Source organism: Echinops telfairi, unplaced genomic scaffold (genome assembly GCF_000313985.2).
Source record: "Echinops telfairi isolate 266 unplaced genomic scaffold, ASM31398v2 ScPeMD7_53;HRSCAF=182, whole genome shotgun sequence".
Taxonomy (NCBI): Eukaryota; Metazoa; Chordata; class Mammalia; order Afrosoricida; family Tenrecidae; genus Echinops; species Echinops telfairi.
In genome coordinates, this window is record NW_022103951.1 from 8,745,082 (window position 1) to 8,761,856 (window position 16,775).

The 16,775-nt window shown below is 46.5% G+C and overlaps 1 protein-coding gene across 9 annotated transcripts in view; it reads left to right on the top strand.

Annotated features, from left to right (window-relative positions):
• Positions 1–16,775, top strand: part of SH3KBP1 (SH3 domain containing kinase binding protein 1) — a 340,714-nt gene that overhangs the window by 308,543 nt on the left and 15,396 nt on the right. For all 9 annotated transcript variants that reach the window (XM_030885785.2, XM_030885786.2, XM_030885787.2 and 6 more), the window contains one exon: positions 15,075–15,184. In XM_030885785.2, the coding sequence (XP_030741645.1) occupies positions 15,075–15,184 (110 nt within the window). The remainder of the gene's footprint in view (positions 1–15,074; positions 15,185–16,775) is intronic.

Sequence of the window (16,775 nt, forward strand, 5' to 3'; positions counted from 1 at the left end):
AAAAAAAAATAGTACCTGTTACCCTAATCTTTCTCCTTCCTTTAATTTTATAAGTAAGATTGAATGGCGCTTCTAGTTACCAAGGCTAGTGAAGGAGATTGGCTCCATCCCTCTTAGCACCTTCTAATCTTGTTCCTCCCAGTATAGGAAAAAGAGGTCCAATCTTCAGATCAAGAGAAATTTCATGCTCAAGTTTTGTTAATAATTCATTCTACATAATTTTAAGTTGAATTTTCCCATCCAAATTCTTTCAGTGAAATGGGAAAGAGTAGGATATTCACCATCCTAAAAACATTTGATTTCCTAAATCAAGCCCTCATGTCAGGGAAGATAACCCTGTGGCTTCAATGAGGAAGGAGGTGGTGTGTGAGTTCAAATGTGGGTTCCCCTCAGGAACAATAATGGGAGTAGTGATACCATGAGGGTAGGGGGACGGTGGGGGGAGAAGGGGAAGAAACAGGGAACAGATTACAATGATCGACATATAACTACCCCCCTCATTCCCCAGCCCAGGGGGACGAACAACAGAAATGTGAGCAAAGGGAGACAGTGGACATTGTAAGATACGAAAATAATAATTTATCAGGGTCCCTGAGGGGAGGAGAGGGAGGGGGGAAAAAGAGGAGCTTGATACCAAGGGCTCAAGGAGAAATAAAATGTTTTGAAAATGATGATGGCAACATATGTACACATGTGTTTGGTACAATTTATGTATGGATTGTTATAAGGACCCCCAATAAAATGATTTATTAATTTTTTAAGTGGGTTCCCAGGTAGACGCTCTAGATCCACATGGAGAGACTGTGAGCTCCACTCTCCTTTTCCCTGTGACCAAGTGAGTGATTCCCTCACACTTGTAAGCACGACAGAATGCTGAGAAGTGCCTGATGTAAGATAGGCCCTGACTGTGTAGAGCTGCCGTAGTTGGTAAAGCTGCAGTTCCGCTCACAAGGAGTACCAGCAGCGGGCATCAGCCTCCGTTCTCACCTTCATGACGTCTCTGGGTATTAGCAGTGTTCTTGGACACACAGTCTAAGTCAGTTATAGCCAAGTCTGCAATCATTTCATATATAATCTAGTCTGTTGTATAATTCTTTATTTGAAATAGTTTTCTTTTCCTAATTACAAAGGAAATAGGTGTTCATCTTCTAAAAGAGAGAGAAAAAAAAACCACATGAAGTTATAAGGTGAAAGTCCCCTATACATCACCCTCTCCCTGAGATTATGACTGTTACTTGTTGCACACACTTTTAGAAGTCACATAGATTAACCATATACTTTTAAAGGCTGCATAACATCCCATTGTATGGTTGGACCATAAACTACAATCTAGAAGCATTGCTGCAAAGATCAAGCTAGACTACTTGTACCCTTGAGGGAACATGCTGACTACCAGGGTCGTGGAGACTCCCTTGTTTTCATATGCTTGCTCTTTCTATACTCCCATTGGCCCACAAGCTAGGCGCGTGTCATACTACTTCTCCTCTGCCACTCTCTAGGCCACCTAAGGATATAAAATCCCCTGGTGCAAATTGAGAGGCGAGTCTGCGATCAAATTGAGAGGCGAGTCTGTTAGAGTTAAGAATGAAATGCCTTCTTGCTGGACAAGAAATCCGTATGTAAATTGGTTTCAAATCCTTGGTTTCCAAAGGTGCCATTCGTTGCATTCTTGGTTGCTGCTGCTGTCAGGTGCCATTGAGTCAGCTCGGACTCTGAGTGACCTTATGTGCTTCAGAAGGCAACACCACCCAGCCCTATCACAGGATGCATTGTACTTCAAGATAGATTCTGGAATGTTTTTATTTTCTGTGACAAATGAAACACTGTTCCTCTTGTATTTCTTATTCTTAGCATAGTAAACCATATCTGGCCAATGCTAGTTCTTTTTAACTCACTAATGTAGCTAGGATATTGATCTTTGTGCATTCCAATTCTTTTAAAAAAATAATTTAAGGAAAACACTTATTAAGTCTTAAACAGGAAATTACAGAATAAAGACAAAGTCATATCATCTGAATTGGGGGTGGGGCGGCGGCATTAAGCACGAAGTTATAATGATGTCCAAGGGCTTTCAGAGATTCTAAGATAAAAAAGGACACAGAAGGGCAGAGGGAACACTCACAAAAGCTTGACTGGTGACAGATCAATACATCATGGTTATAGGTAGGACACAGAAGCTGGGACACAACCAGAAGCTAGAATACAAGCATATCCATTATGTTAGACAGCTCTTCCGAGATTAATCCAAGGCTTTCTTCTCAAGGCAGTCAGGGCAGGGGTCATAACTGCAATCCTATTACGGCGATCTCCCCATCAAGAACATACCCAGGCAAGCCCCTTTGGGAGACTTCTCCTTGGGTTGGCTGAGGGTGCCGATGCTAATCCAATTCTAATGTACTCTGACTGAGGACAAGACTGTTCACATCCCTGATTAATGGTCAGAAGGAATGCAGTGAAGGCTTACTCCAAATGGGGACTCTGCAAATGGATATCGGGCTTTCATTGTTATCCCTAGCCTTCTACACACTCTGTACTCAGCATTTAAGCTTTAATATAGTGGGCAGAACTTTTTTAGTGGGAAAAATGGCATGTGTAATACTCTGGCAGGAGTAGCCTGGCCTGTTCTCTCCATCAAAAACTCACTGCCATGGAGGAGACTGTGACTCATAGTGATCCTGTAAGACAGAGTATGCTGATACTGTGGGTTCCCAAGACTATAATCCTTCCTTTCCAGTTTTATTGGCACAGAATCCACATATAATACAATACAATAATTCAATCAAATCAAGAAGAATTGTACAGTCATTACCACAATCGATCTTAGCCAATTCCTTTTTCACCACTTCCAATTTTCCTAGATTCATACTTCGTACGTTCCAGGTTATGACTACTAATGGATTTTTACCGTTGTTTCTTTTCTTTTTGAGTCCCATCCCATCAGCAAATGAAGGCCCCAGAAACTTTGCTTCAGCCACATCATCATGGCGCAGTATACTTTGAAAAGGCAGCTCTTCCCTAGTCACACTTTGAATGCCTACCAACCTAAGGGGCTCATCTGCCGACACTCTCTCTGACAATGTTCTGCTAGTCAGAAGGCTTTCAGTAGTTAATCCTTCAGAAGAAGACAGCCTATTCCTTCTCTGTAGTCTGTTCTTAGCCTGGAAGCTGCCCTGAAACTTGCCCCCCTTTGATATACCAGTGACGTCGCTTCCAGTCTCACAGCATCCCAGCAAACCACCACAGCAGGACACACCGATAGACTGTTTAAAGTACCAGGGGACTTCACAACATTTCTTTATCTTTTAATTCTATTTGCCCAGAAACTATCAAATGCCTTCACATAGTTGTTGATGATGTGGAGCTGCTGTCTGATTTGGGGGCACATAACTCAGCAGGTGTTTTAAGAATTAGGTGCCGTTGTGGTAAAACTCTTGCTGGTCCCTTTTGCTTCTCTTTATGCGGCCATCGTTTCTCAGCACTTACCTTGATAAAATGAAACATAGAAGTGGAATCTGTGCCCAGCTAATTGTGGAATTCAGTAAAGGTAATCTGCATCTGTATGAGGTCTTTGGAGAAAAGCCAAAAGAAAATCTGCTTTCTAATGCTTAAAATGTCTTTACCAAAACGTGTGGGGTGGGTGTGTACATATGCTCGGGCCATTTGTGTAGTGCTAATAATTGTCATGATTATGCAGTCCAGAAGAATAATTTTGACACTTAGAGCTTTTTGAAATTAAACATCACAACATACGATGTATACAGGTTTTCATAGCAGAAAACAATATTAGCAAAAGGCTTGAAAGCCTAAGAATAGATTATGTCTGAATAGATTTCAGCAGTACAAATACAAGGGGAATATGATTTCAAGGAGAAAAAGAAGTGATGTAAAATTTCCACCTGTTGGAAGAAAAGCTTGTTCGTGAATTTTTTTTAAATGGATGCTGGTGGTGGTTAATTGCCATAGTATTCAAGATATGTATTGAATATATTTGAAAGCGTTAAATTACACTTTGTGTTGTAAATATCAATATTTAAATATGGCAAAATGATATTCTTTGGAACTCAGACTTGTTGCTAGGTGCTATCAAGTCCATTCTGACTTATTAGCACTCTGGTGTACAACAGAATGAATGAAATATTGCCCAGTCCTGCACCATCCTCACTAAAATTTAGAATGTAAACTTTTAACTATCAATATAAGATGTGGCAGAGGGTACATGGATTTTCAGAATCATTTTGAAGGAGACGCTGGCAAAGCAAATATGACTATTCTCATAGATTTTATACTGGCATTAATCCCTGTGAATTAATTTCTAAAAGGGGTATCGACAGATCTAAAAGAATACACACAAACCTTTTGTGATAGGAACTTCCAGATGGAATTGCAAAATGGCTGTGCCCATGTACGGTATGTTTCTGAGAATAACATTGTAATCACTCTGTCCAACAATTAAGTATGTGGTTTACTTTCTAAATCATTGTCATAGCAAATCGTAAACCTGGCTTCTGCCTGTAGGGAGTAATCTCCAAAAAAAGGCAGACATGAAAAGTCATTCTGCCTGCTTAACATCACTTGCTAACAATCCAAGTGAAGCACTTTGCTTTTCCTCAACGTCTGACGAATAAAAGCCTCCTCCTCTGGCCCCATCCCCTGATCTAAATTACCACTCCATGGCCTCATTGCTAATATCATCAGTCTTTCCTGTCAGTCAGCAACATGTGTGACTGTGTACATGAGGGGGCTTTAAAAGGTGTGTGTGTGTGTGTGTGTGTGTATTGGTGGGGGGCCCTATAATGAAAAGATAATGGAATTTGTCCACGACCTGTGAGAAGCCTTATCTCTCTCAGTGGAATGCTGAGCTCTGTGAGAGTAGCATCCTGTCTGATTTACTTTTCCCATCTCCCCCGGTCCCAGCCCAACACCTGGCTTGTATGCATGTTTCATGAGCACGCACTGAAGGAGTGGACTGCTCATGTCGTGGTGTATGCTCCTGTGCACCACAAGTCCTTGTGTGTCAGAGAGTGGAACATGACTCTGTAGGGCAACGGTTTTCAACTTGTGGGTCACGACCCCTTTGGGGGTCAAATGACCCTTTCACAGGGGTCGCCCGATTCATAAGAGTAGAAAAATGACAGTTATGAAGTAGCAATGAAAATAATTTTTGGTCGGGGGGTCACCACAACATGAGAACCTGTATTAAAGAGTTGTGGCATTAGGAAGTTTGAGAACCACTGCTGTAGGGTTTTCTGTGGCCATTGTTTCAGCAGTAGATCTCCAGGCCTTCTGAGATACCTCTGGGTGAACTTGAACCTCTAACCAAGCAGTTGAATGTGTTAACCATGTACATCACTAAGGATTTCCAGGCACAAATGCCACGGTATATGGTTGCCTCCAGCTACACGTGGCTATTTAAATTTATTTTCATTTATATAGACATGTTCAGGAACTCTAGTAATCTAATGGTGAAGCACTTAGCTGCTAACCAGAAGGTTGGCAATTTAAACCACCCAGCTGGTCTGTAGCACAAAGACCTAGTAATCTGCTTCCATCCAGACTATAGCCAAGAAAACCCTATGGGGAAATTCTTCACTTGGGGTCACTATGAGTCAGAATCAACTCAACTGCAACAACAGTCACACTAACTACATTTCATACTCTCAGGAGCCACATGGGGCTTTACATTTTTAAAAAGTTGCAGTCAAGGTATGCCAACCCTGGTAGAACTGTGCTCCCTTTTGTTTTCAATGGCCATGATCTTTCAAAGTAAATTTTCAGGTGTGTTAGGCAGGGTTCTCTAGAGAAACAAAACCAGAACACTTATGAATATATATGTATATATAGGTTTGTACAGCAGGAAGGAATATAACAGCTAATTAGTCCACATAGCAGTACACAGGGCTCAGTTCAATTCACTTCTGTGGAACAGTTAATATACTGGAAGTCGGGCTGCTTGGTCCAAGGTTAAGCCCTTGGTCAAGGCAGGCAGAGTTCGCCCACAGGCAGCAAACAGCAGGACGGGTCACCAACAGTCAGCAGTTCAGGAGCTTAGCGAAGCAGGCCCAGATGGGAAATGAACTCAAGCAGCGCAAGAAAACAGGATCCACTAGCCTCAAGCTCAAGTGATATATACACCAGCAGTGTGGCTAAGCAGGTCCCAAAGGAACCTCAAGCTCTAGCGACATGATCCACAGGTTGGCTTGTCCCACAAGTAGTGTAGCTCACAAGTTGAGGCAGAGAACTAACTAAAGCAACTGCAAGCTGGTCCGATCAGAGAGCAAGAGAATGAAGGGCGGGCCTTGCCAGGCCATTTATCTCTTTGCCCTCCAATCAAACTGCAGACCTGATTAATCCCACATGTTCCTATTGGCCAGGTTGGCACAATAAACTTACCTATCATACCAGGTCTTTCTTCTGAGGTGCCTCTGAATCAATTTGACCCATGAACCTTTGGTTACAGGCCAGACACTTAACCATTTGTGCCACCCAGAGACTCCACATGGGGATCAAAAAAGACTCACTGCCATCAAGTTGATTCCAACTCATAGGGAACCTTTAGAACAGGGTAGAGTTGTCCCTGTTGGCTTCCAAGGCTGTAAGTCTTTACAGAAGCAGAAAGATTCATCTTTCTTCCGCTAGGTTCAAACTGTTGAACTTTTGGTTAGTAGCTAAACTTATAACCCAGTACATCACCAGGACTCTTTGGCTACCATATAAGAATCAACAAATACAGACCACTTGCATCCTCCCAGGAAGTTATTTTGGACTGCACTGATTTGAGTGGTTGTATTTACAGTCTCAAAACCCACTGTACTGAGCATGCAGTAGACATTTAATAAACATTGGGTTACATTAGAAAATAAACTTATACATCCCTGTCTTATTCTGATTTAGCTACAATCATCCAGTGTAAAAAACAAAAAATCTTTGTACTGAATAACCCAACATTTGCTCGGAACTCACCCAGCAACTTTCATTTCTTGCTAGTGATGTCCTTAAGGAAGTCAGCCCTCTTTCTGACCATTTAGGAACACCTCTGGATAAAATGGAACAAAGGCAGGCTCTGGTCAGAGCACAGCATTTCTTTACCCTGGAATAGTATGATTTCTCATAGTTTTCCTGTTTCTTGATGTAAAAATAATGTCCTAAATTCAGAATCAGAGAATAAAAAACCGAGGCACGTGTCCCACTATCTTTCCAATGTCTCATGGTGAGACCTGCGGATATGAATTGGAAGGTGGGCCCTGCCATTTTCTGCTGGTAGCCCTGAGGAAGTTTTCTCACCCCTGGAACCCCTCATTCTCCCTGCTGAAGCTGGGTAGTGCCTCGTGGCACGGGGGCTGGGGAGAGGACCAAATGAGATAGTATCTGTCGAGCGCATGCGCTTGGAGCTCAAGGCCGAGTAGCTCGAAACTGTCCTTTGTAAACCTCACACCTGTGTCCAAAATTGAAATGCAGCAGCTAATCCACTCTGACCTTACACATTTGGAAGAGCTTGTTTCCTGCAGAATATAATCATTGCTCAAATAATAACTGTTTGTTGGGTGAAGCAGCTGATAAAGGGATTCATTTGCCTCCTGTTCATGGGCTCGTCTTTGTAGCTGGCACAAACTGTCCATCCAGTCAAGAGGTTACAGTTGCCACAAGCTAGCCTCCTTCCCCCCAGACTGACTTCCCTGTGGTGCTTCCAGCTCAGTAGGGATAGGGTTTTCTCATCTTAAATATAAAAGTTAAAAAAGGAGTCCTAGGAGCCCTGGTGGCACACTGGAATGCTAACCACAAGGCCAGCAGTTCGAAACCACCAGCTGCTTCGAAAGATGACGCTTTCTACTCCCTTTGAGAGTTAGTCTTGAAAACCCACAGGAGCCGTTCTAACCTGTCCTGTAGAGTTACCATGAGTCAGAATTGACTTGGTAGCAGTGAGATTGGAGTTTGAAGCCTGGTATCTTAGATCTCTGTCCCCAAACCCCACCCCTCCATTAATGGTGTATGAAACAACAAGGTCTACCTCTGTGACTGCAGAGGGTTTTCACAGAAGCCAACAGAACCGATTATTATCTCGTTTCTTTGGATAGAAAAAAGAGAAGCCGCGCTAAGCTGTTGGTTCATTTCTCCGATAATCGGTTGTGGAACAGGCATCGCATGTCTGGAGTGCTGTTGGGCCTGGGAAACACAGAGATAAGAGAATTTCCAGCCTGGCTGGGCGGGGCAGACAGAGAAGTCAACAAGGAAGGAATGACAGGCAGGGGTGACAGAATAGAAGCGGCTGGAGCCATATGTGAGCCTGCCAGTGTCCAGCCCAGGCCCCAGGGTATAGGTTGGTTGCCTGGAGTCATTCCTAGGTGTCGAGTCAAGCCTTGGTGCTTGGTGGACAAGGAGGAGGTCACCAGCCCGATAGGTGCGGGGAGAAGAGCGTTCGCAGCAGACTAGTCATCGTGTCCGAGGAAGCCCCACTGCCAGGGCCGCTCCGAGGAGGGGCTTGGGTCAGCCCACCAGGCATTTGTGGTAAGCGAAAGGTCACAAGCCGGGGAACTGTGGAGGGATTTCAGACTGAAGTCTCAGACTGGCCCTGTCCACACCGCTGTCGGGGACAGTGGGAAGGGGCTGAACTGGACATGAGCAGTCTCTCCTGCAGCCTGAGTGCTCTGAGCAGGGCATGGAGAGAAACCGGGGAGAAGTGGAGGCCAGGCTGGGAAGGCAGTGTCAGGCCAGCCTTCCATGGCCAAGTCCCGAGCTGGGAGCTGTCACAGCGAGCAGAGCCAGCTAAGATTGCAGCACACACACACACACACACACACACACACACACACACACACACCAAGGGTTCTCTTGGTGACAACTGGCCTGTCTCAGCCTTTTGACCCTTCCTCTTCTGTGCTTTCCACCGTTGGTCTCAAAATGTCACCTGTGGCCACAGCAACATCCCCCGTGTCCATGGAAAATGAAGCTACATTTCCTAATGAAAACTAAATAGGGTGTGACTGAAGTTTGGAAAGTGGACAACAGGCTCTGGGCCCTTCATGAGCCAGTGCCATCGCGTCGCACATGACTGGTCCCTGCATGACTGCAGAGGGTTGATTTTTCCATGTTTCCCAAAAACCAAGACCCTCTCCTCCTCATGAAGCTGACTTAAAAAAAATAGTACCCCAGTGTTGGCCAGTTCAATGCTTTGGATTGGCTTATGGGCTTTAAAACCATTTTAAAAATTATTATTAAGAGGAAAAGTTCCCAGTCAGGCTGAGAAAGCTCATATCAGGTTTCAGCTTGATTCATTCCAAAACCACCATGAAAATTGGGACGTTTTCTTCCCACCACAATGGGTTAGTCATGGAAATTCTGCCTTCATTGCAGCCACCCTGGCCACAGTCCTGAGGGGCGTGCTCCCCCCCCTGCCTCCCCCCACACACACACACACCATTACTCCCTCTTAGAAAGCAGCGGTGTGGCCTGGGAGCCCCTTCTCAGCACATGGCTTCAGACACGATGCACCTTGTTCTTGGTGCCACTTTGGTTGGAGTGCTGTCTCCCATGGCACTCCTGTACCAGCTCCAGTGGTAGTCAGTGGGCATGCTTGAAGAGACTACGCTTGGCCCTCAGACTCTCCAGGGATGATAGGAAGCCGTCTCCTCTGAGGTTGGCCATGTCGGCACTTGATACATGTGTGGCCAAGCTGACACACACACAGGACTTAACCAGTGGACCCTTTGTGGCTCATAACAGACTAGTGCCCAATGTAGTGCAGGCCAGTGAGCCTGCAAAAGGCCCCCACCAGTCACAGTGGCCAGTGCAGTGGACTCCGGTGATCATGAAGCTGGTGCAAGATCATAGAAGTTAGACCCAACTTGTGGTGACCAATGCCACCACCACCGAAACCACCACCATTGTAGCTCAAGGCTCAACCAGGGAAAGCGGACGGAGCCAGGCAAGCTTTCTCTTCAGCCACTGAGAATCCAGCCTGCCTTCTCCCCTCTCTCTGCCCGGCACAGGGGCCACCTCTAGAAATCATAGTCCTGGACTAAGAGATGGTGGTGGTTCCTTTGTCTGTTGGTTGGTTTCTTGAGCGGTTTGTTCATCAATTTTACTTCCTCGTTCAGTTATTTGCTTAATTGGGCTCAGACTTTTTGGACCTCCAGGCTGTCTACTTTCAGTGCCAGGAATGTACTAGTTGAAATGTTGAGGAACTCACAAAGATGAGCCCCTGCCCTCCTGGGACTCACAGTCTTAAGTGGGAGAGACCTTCCCCAGGCCTCTGAGTCATCATAGCGTGCCACCTCACACAGTGACAACCCTACTCTCCCACCGCCTCCCCCACCATCAAAGCAGCATAATTAACTATTGTTACCAACTGAGGGGGAAGCAAAGATGGCATCTTCCCTAAAGTTGGGACAGAAAATGCCTTCGGGTGCACTTGTCTGGCCCTGTGTACCAGTGGACATACCCACTGGTAGCCAGTAGTCTCAAGAGGGGCCTGAGATCATCCCACGTGCTCTTCTTACAGTCCCCACCTCTGCCACCTCACTCTTCATGTCACATCACTAACAGGGCCCCCTCATCCAGTCTCCTTCCCCCGTGGTCATCAACTGGGCCAGCACCTCCTTGCCTACCCAACCACGTCAGCCCTCCCAGTGCGCTCTACATGCAAGGACTCACCTTGCCAAGCTAGCTTCACCCCCCACCCACTGGGCCCAGGAGCATCCCTGCCGTTCACCCAGTGTCCTCTCCAAGTCTTGTTCTGCTGGGCACTGCTCTGAGCATTGCAGTAGAGGTCCAGCCTGAAGAGGTTCAGACCATTGAAGCCTCTCACCCAGTGGGGGCCGGGGAAGTCCCAGGACACAGACCAGGCAGAGACGCAGAGACCGTTCACTTGAACTTGCTCTCTCATCATGCCACTCAGCTTGGGTTTTGGCCCCCAGAACTTGTTTTCACTTTCTTGACAGAGAAGATGCTACTGGTCAACGCGTAGAACCCCTAACAGCCCCTAGAAGCTACACTGGGGGAACCTTTAAGGGCTTCTCTCCCCCATCTCCTTCCCTGGCTGTCTGCAGTCTGTGCCCTCTCCTCCCCCACTCCTACCACAGGTTCTGATGCCTGTAGTAGAATCTCCTGCCTTCCACATCTAGCTCCACCAGGCCTGAGTGCCCCACCCTCCCCCGCCCCCAAACCTCCCTGGCTCCAGAGAATCACTTCTTTCCCAGCTCTGTCACCGGATGGGATCACAGAGAAAGCTATACAGCTTGTTAAATCAAGGCAGATATAACTTCTGAAAGTTTGTTTCAGGGTTGAGCCATGCATGTTTGGGATAAGCCGATGAAGGCAATATTGCTCCTCGTTGTGGCCATGGGTCTAGAGGTGGTCGTGGGACCTAGTTTGGGTCACGGGGAGCATCTGGTAAAGAGGTCTCACTTGCTGGAGAGGGACAAGTGAGGAGGTCTTTTTTCCCCTTCTGCTTGAGATGCTGTTGTATACAGACAGGATGCCTGGCTCTCTGGCAACCATATCGTGACCAGGAGGGGAGGGAAGGAGGCAGGCATGGCCCCTACTTTGCAAGCTCCCATGGATGCGAGAGCAAAACTAAATGAAGGCGCTTGGGTCACTGGCACCTAGCTTCTTGACGAATTATAGTAACACACCAGTATTTAAGCCATTTTTAAATATCGATAGTCTCTGTTTGCAGCTGAACACATTCTAATTGCCGTATTATAAATATGCCGACTCAGGACAGAGAGGTTCGAAATAAAATATGTGTGGCTTTTTGTTTTGTTTTTTAATTTGGAGAGAGAGCATTGGTTGATGGCTATCATAAAGGGGCTGGCTGGGTGGCAGTCCACTTTAGTAATGAACCAGCAGGTGGTGCTTGCAAATGGATTCTTTTAGTATAATAGGCAAAAGCAAGGACAAATCCAGAGTCAGGAGAAGCCACTAAATCACACCTGGGATGATATTACATGACAGTCTATTTGTACCTGGTGAATGAATAATTACTCAATTAACTCATTTCATTAAGTCAAGGCAAGTCTAACCAAAGGTTAACTAGCTGCAGAGACAACACAAAGCAAAATGTCAACGGGGCTCTAAGGTCAAGAGGCAGCCAATCAGGATCCAGCCCCAGAGCAAGGCTGGTGAGGCCCCTCCTCTGCAGTGTGCCCTACAGGACTGTGCAGTGCTGGGGACTGTAGAGCTCTCTGTTGATAGTGGGCTTGTTGGGCTGACCCCTCTCAGAGGCCTTCCCTTGCAATGAATATCATTTCCCCAAAAGACTCCACTCCCAACCCCCACCTAGGACTCCCCTCTACCAATCCTAGATTGTCTGGAAATAAAATTCTCCATTACCCACTGGTACCTGACTGTCACAGCCTGATCATTGTTTTCAAATCGCCTTTTTTTCTGATTATAAGTGTTATACACGCTGAATTAAACACACACACACACACACACACACATACACATACATAATGATAACAACAAAAGGCAGGTGACTATAGTGTCAGCACAGAGACCATTGCTGTTAGGATTTCGCCATTTTCTCCTCCAGGTTTTTTTCTATAGCTAGCTAACTGAGGATATGGTCCAGGAGCCCGGCGGGGGGTGGAGGGGTGGGGTGGGGGGCTGCACTCGGCTTATTCCACTTAGCACTGCATCCCATGTCTCTCCAAAGGGGCAGCCTGGAGGGAAATATTGCTTCTCTAGAAATAAGGGTGCCTCATCACTATTTGGAGGGTGGTATAATCTTGGATTGTGTTGTGCTTTATTCAATCCGTGCCATAGTGTTGGGGGGGGGGCGGTCCCTGGGTGGCACAAATGGGTAACTTGCTCAGTTGTTTGATTCTTCCCAGAATTGCCCCTGAAGAAAAGCCTGTGGGTCTGCCTCTAAAAGCCCCGAGGAGCACAGTGCTACTCTGACACGCATGGAGTCACGATGAGTCAGAGTTGACCTGTTGACGGGTTTTTTTTTAACTTACTGGATGATTTCTGAATTTCCCTCTCCCCTTTTTCTTGCCATTCTAAGAAAGTGCTGCCCTTGCAGGAAGGAAGGGCCCTGAAGCCCTTCTCCTCATTTGCCCCTCTCAAGCCAGAAGCCCTCAGCTGCCCACACTGGGTCCTGTGGCTGCCTCTAGCCCCTTCGCCAGCAGAGAGGAACAGTCTTGCCATCACTTAGCTTACACCAGGAGCTGGACACATTGCCCTGGAACATGCTTGCAGAAGTTATTTGTGTCTTGATGGAATAAGCTGCATAACCTTCTCTGTGAGAAGGACGACCAGGAGGTGATAGGAAGCACAGTCTACTTGGAGGGAGAAATGGTAGCTCCCAGTCACGAATAAGACTTAGCTTGGGGCTGTCCCTTTCTGCAAGTTCTTCCTTTAAGCACCACACACGTGTCCATGCTTGCTTTGTCAACCTCCCCCCCCTGCTCAGGAGAACCAGGGATCCCACCGGACTTGAGTTGAGTAAAGGCGGAGGCCTTCGCTCCTTCTGAGCACACAGCTGGCCGAGAGAATGATTCTGCCATAGTCTGACACATCAGTGAGTGATGAGAATGGCAGCTCTCAAGGGAAGGGCTCCTGATGTTGTGGTCACTGTCCTTGCTCCCTATCCAGCACCAGGTGTAGCATGCAGTAGTCGCACAAGGATAATAGAGTGATGAATCAGCAGCCTACTGACCGAGGGAGATGAAACCTCTATAAACGGATGACGCCTGAGTGACCTGCAGAAGTGTAACCGTAGTCTCCCTCTCTAAGAAGATGACAAACAGTAGGGTGAAGAGATAAAGTATTCCCTCATCCATTGCCGGCAGGAATGCAAAATGACACAGCTGATGTGGAAAACCCATGGGCTGTTCCTCAAACCCTTCACCCCGTGACTTGGCAATCGCACTCTTAGAACCCAAAGCAGGGACACAAACAAGTTACGTGTACACCATTGTTCAGTGCAGTACTAGTTACAGAAAAGCCAAAAGGTGGGGACAATCTAAAGTTTCATATACAGATGAATGGATAAACAATATGTCCATACATGCAGAGAAATGAAGTTCTGGTCAATCCCGCAACACCGAAGACACTTGGAAACATTCTTCTGAGTGAAATAAGTCTGTTACAAAAATAAACAGGTGACCCCACTTAAATTAATAGGGAGATCGATAGATCGATGCTAGTGCTTGAGGGGAGAGATATTGCCTAGGGGGTGCAGAGTTTCTGTGAAATAATTTAGAAACCAAGAACAGTAATGACTGCACAACTTGAGTATATTCAATGCCACTGAATTGTGCATGTAAAAATGGTTGAATTGGCAGGGGAAAAAAGGTTATACATATATATATGTGTGTGTGATATATATTTACTGTCTAGAACAGTGGTTCTCAACCTGTGGGTAGCAACCCCTTGGGGGGTCAAAGGACCCTTTCACAGGGGTCACCTGATTCATAACAGTAGCAAAGATATAGTTACAAAGTAGCAACAAAAATAATTTTATGGTTGGGGGAGAGGGGGTCACCACAACATGAGGAACTGTATTAAAGGGTCGCATCATTAGGAAGGTTGAGAACCACTGGTCTAGAAAAAGTAAAAATCTCAAAGCTGGACAAGGCACAGTATCCCAGACTGGTGCTTGAGGCGCCTCCTGCACTGGCCATGCCATCTGCTTACAGCACCACCAGAGGGAGAACCTTCCAGAATCAATAACCAACATCCACCTGTCCTTGGCTAATGTGCCTTCTGATAGCTGCTTTTATGTGTTGAGACCACAAGGGTGTGTTTTATCTCCTAAAAATGAATGGGGGGGGGCGGGAAGAGGCTCCCTCCTTTGGTCTGCAACTTCTGAATGATTCATGAATATGCAGCTGATCCAGAGAGAGAAAAAAAGTAGTGTCTCCCTTTCCTCCCTGCTAGCTTGTTAAACCAAGGAGGAAATGAGGGTCTCATTCTCGTTTAATCGCACATAATGATTGACCAAGGGGTGTAAATGGCCTTCCTCAAAAGGCTGCTCCAGATGTCAAGAACTACTAAGGCAATGGGTCACCTCTTACCAGAACCTTCGCTCCTGCCTACCTGCGCGCTTCCAACTTTGTTTTACTTTCTTTTAGATCTAGAAGGTTTTGACTCCGTGGTGTCATCTACTGAGAAGCTCAGTCACCCGACCACCAGCCGACCAAAAGCAACGGGGAGGCGGCCTCCATCCCAGTCTCTCACATCCGTAAGTGTCTCTCCTCCCCGCCTCCTCCCACCCCATTCTTCTCCACAACTGAAGAGAAGGGAACGTAAAAGACACTTCTGGAAATGACTGCTTAGAGGCGAGGAAGGGCCTGAGCTAGACAGACAACCCAAAGTGTGACTGGAGCGTCCACTTGACTCAAGCAGCTCCTTTGTGTGTCTGCCAGAGATGTGGGCACGGCCCTCGGGGTGCCCACTCTCCTTCTAGGCCAGTCTGAGCCTTGTTTGAACCTGACAGGAAATTAGTGAGGAGGCAAAGGTCTGATGTGTGACAGGGAGTCTGGTTTGTAAAGAGCTGCCTCTGTCTCGGGCCCCGCCAACCCCCCACACCTTCAGAAGGCCCTATGGGCTTTTTGTTTGAGTTGTTTTTTAATAATTCTTTTTTATTGCAAACTTGTTGCCCAATGAGCACGCCACACACGAGTGATAAGAAGTGTCAAGAGGAAAAGTCAGTAACTGCCAGCCCTTCTCCTCAGAACTAAGCTCTGCTCACCTCTTGCTGTGGGGTTTGCCTGACCATGTTTGGTGTAGATCAAATTATTTCCTCAAAACTGAGACCACACAGCACCTGAGGTGCTGGGGCTTTTGTCCTCCTCCCCCTCCAGTCTCCACCCCATTTCCCTTCTACCATTATACCTTCCATGACATCAGTTAGATAGAGCATTTATCTAGCCAGTGCATTGTTGTTGGAAATGTATGTTGCTCCCAGGTCTTCAAAGTGAATGTCATGCTAGAAAAATCTTGGCTCTGCTCCAGAATGATTCACTTACGTAAAACCATTCTGAATGTATGCAGATCAAAAGGCGATCGAGTGTGCCTCTGACGAGCAGGAGCTATCTCCGTGCTGGGCGGTGGCGCTACAGTTTAGTGACCCCGCCCACAGGCGTGGACCTCTTGCAAGTTTCTGAGGAACACCTCTTTTCAACTTCAGCCTTAAAGTGTCGGCTCATTCACTCGCTGCCATCAAATTCATACCAACTCATAGCGACCCTGTAGGACAGGGTCGAACTGCCCCCGTGGGTGTCTAAGACTGTAACTCTTTAAAGAAGTACAAAGCCTCATCTTTCTCCCCAGGAATAGCCAATGGTTTCAAACTTCTGACCTTGCAGTTAGCCCAGCACCTAACCCCTATGCCACCAGGGCTCCTCAAGGGGTGGGCAGTTAGAAGAAAACGAATGCCCCTGCCTTTAAGCCTCTCTTCCCCTGTCTGCTGAGTCTGAAAGAGTCGTTTGAGTTATCCTACTTTTCTTCTTGCACAAAACAAAGTGCCCTGTGTGTGGACACCTTTCAGAGAGAAAAAAGTGGTTTGCTTTTCCAGCACTGTGTCAGCATGGCCTCCTCTTCCTCTCCCTCTCCCTCACCCTCTCCCTTTACCCCTCCCTCTCCCCCTCCTCTTCCCCGTCCCCCTCGCCACACCTCACAACGGCCCTCAGGTACATACAACCTATTTCTCTCTTTTTAAATCATTTTATTAGGGGCTCATACAACTCTTATCATAATCCATACAAATATCAATTGTGTAAAGCACATTTGTACATTCATTGCCCTCATCATTCTCAAAACATTTGCTCTCT